Source organism: Palaemon carinicauda, chromosome 7 (genome assembly GCF_036898095.1).
Source record: "Palaemon carinicauda isolate YSFRI2023 chromosome 7, ASM3689809v2, whole genome shotgun sequence".
NCBI classification, from domain to species: Eukaryota; Metazoa; Arthropoda; class Malacostraca; order Decapoda; family Palaemonidae; genus Palaemon; species Palaemon carinicauda.
In genome coordinates, this window is record NC_090731.1 from 158,652,367 (window position 1) to 158,659,866 (window position 7,500).

Consider the following 7,500-nt stretch of genomic DNA (forward strand, 5'->3'; position numbering starts at 1 on the left):
AAAAAAATTATAATTCTTCTTTTAAAAAGGTTTGAAAACCAGTTTAAGAAAAATGTAAAAAAAGAAGTTTCGAAAACCAGTTTAGGAAAAGTGTAAAAAAATTTCAAAAACCAGTTTAAGAAGTGTAAAAAATAAAAATTCGAAAACCAGTTTAAGAAGTGTAAAAAAAAGTTTCGGCAACCAGTTTAAGAAAAGTGTAAAAAAAGTTACGAAAACCAGTTTAAGAAAATTTTAAGAAAAGTTTCAAAAACCAGTTTAAGAAAAGTGTAAAAAAAAATGTCAAAAACCAGTTTAAGAAAAGTGTAAAAAAAATTAAAAAACCAGTTTTAACAAAAGAGTAAAAAAATTTCGAAAACCAGCTTAAGAAAAGTGCAAAAAAAAAGTTTCAAAAACTAGTTTAAGAAAAGTGTAAAAAAAGTTTCGAAAACCAGCTTAAGAAAAGTGTAAAAAAAAGTTTTGAAAACCAGCTTAAGAAAAGTGCAAAAAAAGCTTCAAAAACTAGTTTAAGAAAAGTGTAAACAAAAAGTTTCGAAAACCAGCTTAAGAAAAGTGCAAAAAAAGCTTCAAAAACTAGTTTAAGAAAAGTGTAAAAAAAAAAGTTTCAAAAGCCAGTTTTAAAAAAGTTTCAAAAACCAGTTTAAGAAAAAAAAAAGAGAAAATGCTACAAAACTTACCGGTCAACGTAAAGACAGACAGTTCGCTGGAAAACGTTGACAGAAACCCGGCCAGTTGACAGACGGGGGATGTTCGCCAGACGGCGTCGTAAATGAAGTAAACGCCTCTGTAGCTGAGGTCGACAGTGGCGATGATTAGGAGGTACAGTCCCATGCATAAGTCACCCAGGGCCAGGTGGGTGATGAGGAAGGAGTGCACCTGCGTGGTATCAAGGAAAAGAGATCATCTCCTGAGAATGATTTGGTCTGGTAATTATCAAATATTAAATTGAGATGAATCCTTTACTAAATTGAAGAAAAACTATGTCGGGTCTAAGAATCTTGGGTATTGAAAATCTACTTATATACGTTGCATCTTTAATAAAATACAAGAGCTTTGAGATGAGGAGGCCCATTGTAAAAAGTGCGAGAGATCCTGTATTTTTTAATATATGCAACGTATATAAATGTGGATTTTTAATACCCAAGAAATCCTTTATTATTATTATTATTAGTAGTAGTAGTAGTAGTAGTAGTAGTAGTAGTAGTAGTAGTATTACAAGCTAAACTTATAATTATTAATAATATTATTATTATTATTACTCTTATTATTATTATTAGTAGTAGTAGTAGTAGTAGTACAAGCTAAACTACAACCCTAATTGGAAAAGCAGGATGCTATAAGCCCAAAGGCTCCAACAGGGAAAAAAGCCTAGTGAGGATAGGAAACAAGGAAACATATGAAGTACAAGAGAAGTAATGAACAATCAAAATAAAACATTATAAGAACAGTAATAGCGTTAGATTAGCTATTTCAGATATAAATTATATAAACTTCAAAAAAAAAAATGAGATAGAACAGTGCGCTTAAGTGTACCCTCAGACAAGAGAACTCTAACTCAAAAATAGTGGAATACTATGGTACAGAGGCTAGTAGAAACCTTAGGTTTAAAAGTCGCTTATGAACGGCAGAGGCAAGGGACGGTGACTATGCCCCGGGAACATGTACTCCCAGTAGTACAGTTTTACTCTTCAGGGTGTACATTGGATCTGAGAGAATAGTAAGTACTGCGCCAGACATTATGTAACTGCACTGCTGTTGAATAATGAAATTATATCACAATATCAAATTAATTGTTTCTCTTTTTCATTCTCAATTTAGGGTAGGCCTACACATAAATGTAGGCCTATAAATATATCCAAGGAGTATAGACAAAAAAAAATCGAAATATGTACATATCATAATCAGCGTCCAAGGCCCTCCCCACCTAAGCTAGGACCAGAGAGGGACAGGCAGACTTATACCACCCTCCCCTAAACATCCCCATTCCTAGCTCACAAGGGTGACGAAGTTGTACATACTACAAGAAACTATCGAGCTTGAGCGGGTCTCGAACTCCAGTCTAGTAAATAAGTAGATAAGGACGTTTACTACAGGCTACGGCAAGAAGTTTTTTAATCGATTTATCAGCATATCATGTGTGTGTTTTGTTCACACATGACTAGAATTAAACATCCAAGATATTACTGTCGTAGCCTATTGGAAACGTACCTGCCTAGCGATCTGCTGGATTGGGGTTCAAGACCCGCTCAACTTCAACAGTTTCTTGTACTATTGCCTGGCCCTCCCTGGTCATAGCCTGGTCATAGCCTTGCCTCAGCCATTCATGAGCGGCTTTCAAACCTAAAATTGAGTATTGAAACCTATGTGTCTTTCTTCCATTTGGAATTAATGTCTATCACTATTTTTCCCGAAAGAATATTTATTCAACTCCCAAAATTAGCACGTTTCCAGAATATAAATTACCACAGTAAGAATTTTGATTTTGTCAAACATTTTATAAAAGCATTTTCCTTAAAGTTTGTTTTTTAAATGGAGTAAATCATTCGACATTATTTCTTTACATTTATTCATGTCAAAATCATTCACGTACGTTATCACAACAACAACAAAAATCACCTTTTGTTTCTTTTCGGATTTCAGCTAGTTCCCAAAAGTTGGGAAAGTGCCATGGTCGATAGATAGATAGATAGATAGACAAAATAGGGAAACGTCGTGATCAAAATTCACAATGATACTTGTAGACTTGTAACATGAAATTTGAGACGGGTTAAAACAGTGGAGTTCTGGCGTAAACCCTGAATAAAAGAGGTTAATTAAGTCCGCATTATCATTCCAAAGTTGAGGTAATGCTTCTCCAGCCTCATTCACCAAGATAATTACTATTGACTTTAATTTAAACTCGAAAGTTCAACGGTTAAGAACATCTTTATTTTATAAGCGGCTAAGCAATCTGTATATTAATCCTTCGTCATAGTTGTAACCACATATGTTTTAGTAGTATCCATGTGTCAGGCTATACAACTATGTAGGTAGTAGGCTGGTTAAGGCACCTGCCACCCGCTGAGATACTACCACTAGAGAATTATTGGGTCCTTTGATTGGCCAGATAGTAATACATTGGATCTTCAGCTAAGACTCATTTTCCTTTGCCTACACATTCACCGAATATTCTAACTTATGCTTTACACATTATCCTCTTTCCTCATACACCTGGCTATACTGACAGCATTAAGATAATAAAAAAAAAGTCGTCTTTATTCAAGGGACCAACTACTACACTGTAATTGTTCTCTAGTCTTGGGTAGTGCCATGGCCCCTGTACCATGTATTTCTACGGCCACGCGTTAGAGTTCTCTTGCCTATGGACACACTCAGGGACACTATTCTATCTGTTTCCTCATTTTCTTTCCTCACTGCAAGATCGAGCATAATTCAAAGCATTTCAAAAAAACAAAGATAAATATATATATATATATATATATATATATATATATATATATATATATATATATATATATATACTGTATATATATATATATATATATATATATATATATATATATATATACAGTATATATATATATGTATATATATATATATATATATATATATATATATATACAATATATATATATATATATATATATATATATATACATACATATATATATATATATATATATATATATATATATATATATACACTATATGTATATATATATATATATATGTGTGTGTGTGTGTGTGTGAGTGTGTGTGTGTGTCTGTGTAAATGATGGTTGAAAGTAATAGTTTTGTTTTAAATAAAATGGTTTTATGCAGGACAATCACGATAATTGTGTAATGCTCTACGATATAAGAAAAAAAAAATAGATAAGCCTGGTAGTGAGGTTGGAGATTTATTTCAAATGAATCATTACTAAAAACGACGTCCAGTTAATGTCTATTGTTTTACAGCAAACAAGAGTAAGAGAAATAATATAGAACAGTGTGCCCGAGTATACCCTCATATATACCCTCATGGAATCACTCACCTTATTATCGTTTTCAAAGAAAGTCCTCCATATAATAACCAAGAGATTGCCAGAGAGAGCGACTGTCCCTAGGATCCAGGCGCAGATCCTAAGGACTGTGTTGGTCATGAGATCCTCGCAGGAACTGAATTCGTCTGGTGGTGGGGAACACTTCTTCACCTGCCGTGCCAGACAGCAAAAACGAAATTCATCCGTCCATCTGCAGTAATGAGTTGTTATATACTGTGGTGTCCGCTGATTCACTATCCGCGGGTTCACTATCCACGGATTCGCTATCCGGGGATTCGCTATCCGCGGGTTCACTATCCACGGATTCACTATCCGCGGATTAACTAATCGCGGATTCACTATCCGCGGATTCACTAACCGAGGATTCGCTATCCGTGGATTCGCTATCCGCGGATTCACTATCCACGGATTTACTATCCGCGGATTCACTATCCACGGATTCGCTATCCGTGGATTCGCTATCCGCGGATTCACTATCTGCGAATTCACTAACCGCAGATTAACTATCCGCATATTTGTTATCTGCGGATTCACTATTCGCGGATTCACTAACAGCGGATTCACTAACCGCGGATTCACTATCCTCGGACTCGCTATCCGGGGATTCACTTATGCAGGGTTGACCATTTTGGGTCAATTGAAAATTACATACAAAATTCACTTATATACTGGCAAAAGAATGTTCGCAAAAAAAAGTTGGCAAAATAAAAAAAGAAAATTCACCAACCCTGGATTCACTTATATATGGCTGACCATTTGGCACCAATTGAAAATTACAAACTTAAATTCACCTATATGTAGGCAGAAGAAAGTTAGTAAAAAAGTTTGTAAAAATAAAAAAAAAAATCACCAAAAATTGGATTCACTTATATACAGTTGACTATTTGGTACCAATTGAAAATTGCAAACGGAAATTTACTTATCCAAGGGCAAAAAAAAAAGTTAGCAAAAAAGTTGGCAAAATAAAAAAGATAATTCACCAACCGTGGATTCACCTATATACGGTTGGCCATTTGTGGGCAATTGAAAATTACAAACGGAAATTCATTAATACACAGGCAAATGAAAGTTAGCAAAAAAGTTGACAAAAAAGAAAAATTCACCAACCTTGGATTCACTTAAAATTACAAATGAAAATTCACCTATACATGAACGAAAAGAAAGCCAGTTAAAATATAAAAAGTTGGCAAAATAAAAAAGAAATAAGACTACTCTCAAAAGTAAAACAGATATTACTGAATGGAGACTACAACGAAGCATTACGGAAATTTATGGTTTTAAAGTCTAATAAAATGCAAAACTTCTACTGCCACTTGTAATCTTATGGTCAATATTTCAATTTCTCCCGCTTCTTCCAAGCCAAATGTTAGTAAAATATAGAAAGGCTCATGGCTACATGGTCATTATATGCAGAAATAAAAACGGCTTTTAAAAGAGAATATTGGTATTTAACTGTTTGCAGTACATTCGTTGTTGAATTTCAGCTGAAAGTTACAAGCCATGCAGCATCCTACTGATTTAATAAGAAACGTATTTATTTTACATTCAGTACACATGTTGTACAATGACTTATGTCCTATGGCAACAAATGCATCTGATAATTAAATTTCAACTGACTATGAGGCACTAACAGATGAAGTGATATATTTTGTCATCCTACTTGGTCTCTTGGACGAAAAGATTAAGCAAAGCTTGAGAGAACAGGCATGAGAATGCTGAAGGGGATTACTGGAATGCCACTGCTTGAAAGATTAGAAAATGATGAAATAAGAAGAATGGCAACGGCAGGTGTAGTAAAGCTTACACAGGTAATAAGAGTGCCACGACTGAGAAGGTGTGGACATGTGTTGAGGATGGATGGTGTAGAGGGAATGAGGGGGTCTTGGGAGGAACCTGTTAGAGGGGGAAGATAGAGAGAGAGGCATAGAATGAGATGGCGAGATAAGGGGAAGGATGATATGGAGAGAAGTTTAGTGGAAGAGGATGAGATAGAAGCCATTGATGTAGGGAAAGAAGATTTGACCTCTTGGATGAATTATCTCCAAATGAAAAAGATTAAGATAGCAATCTTAAAGATATTCTATTTTACATATGAACCATTAATAAGGAAACACAAACACCCGAAGTTGATAATAGCAGAAGGATAACGAAAGTTAGCCGAACATGGTAAAAAGAATTGAATTAGCAAGAATACAAATATAAAGGAGAGAGAGAGAGAGAGAGAAAGAGAGAGAGAGAGAGAGAGAGAGAGAGAGAGAGAGAGAGAGAGAGAGAGAGAGAGAGAGACAGAGAGAGAAGGAGGGAATTTCACATAACTATAGCACATTCCTTCGTAGAAGAATACACTAGACAAGGTAGAAACCATTCCACGAGAGAGAGAGAGAGAGAGAGAGAGAGAGAGAGAGAGAGAGAGAGAGAGAGAGAGAGAGAGAGAGAGAGAGAGAGAGAGTAAAAAAATCTCGATAAATTACTTACAAATATTCCAGTTTTGCGAGTCCTGAAAATACTCTTGGTCCCATATCTGTTATCTCGTTGTTTCGAATATCCCTGTAAAGAGCAAAGTAAACTCCATTAAAGTTTATTAATATTCTCTATCAATGTCTTTTTGTGTATATTAATTGGCATTTAGCTACGGAATTTTACATGGTTTTGCCACTTGTAAAGGTTTATTCTTCATTGCTGTCAGCATCATCAAGAAACGTTTGAGCTCCAGTGAATAAGTTTATTTCAGTTAATTTATTTTATCAATACAATACAATACGATACAATACAATACAATCGCAATTTTGGATTAGTTTAAATCTCATACAATACAATGGCTAAAAGGAAGAATGCACTCATACAAAATAACTAAACTGAAAGAAGATACAAAAAATTTGTATGATGAATTTTAATATTTTTTGATGAACAAACCGTTGTGATGTCAGTACCGCTAATTTACTCGCTGTCACATCGAGTAAATAGCTGTTGTTGATTGTTCGATATATACAGATTAGGCCTAAATGATAATAATGATAATAATAATAATAATAATAATAATAATAATAATAACAATAATAATAATGATAAGGATAACTATTATTATTATTATTATTGTTATTATTATTATTATTATTATTATTATTATTACTATTATTATCAGCTAAGCTACAACCCTAGTTGGAAAAGCAAGATGTTATAAGCCCAAGGGCTCCAACAGGGAAAAATACCCCATTAAAGAAAAGAATTAGATAAACCACAAGAAAACTAACGAACAATTAAGATAACATGTCTTAAGAACAGTAACAAAAAAATAGATCTTAACAGGTTCTGACGTTACCTGAAATGAGGAAAGACATTCTCTTTTTCTTATTAAAATAATAAAGAAAATATGCGAATAGAGCATCAAGATCTAGGATAAAGGATAGAGAGAAGAGATTAGAGTGGATTATTCAATAAATAAGTCACCTAATCTTGATAA

General features: G+C 34.0%; 1 protein-coding gene across 1 annotated transcript in view; it reads right to left on the minus strand.

The window, feature by feature from the left end:
• Positions 1 to 7,500, minus strand: part of LOC137644607 (G-protein coupled receptor GRL101-like) — a 132,417-nt gene that overhangs the window by 17,368 nt on the left and 107,549 nt on the right. The window contains 3 exon segments of the mRNA XM_068377561.1: positions 675 to 873; positions 4,032 to 4,230; positions 6,516 to 6,587. Of these exon segments, the coding sequence (XP_068233662.1) occupies positions 675 to 873; positions 4,032 to 4,230; positions 6,516 to 6,587 (470 nt within the window).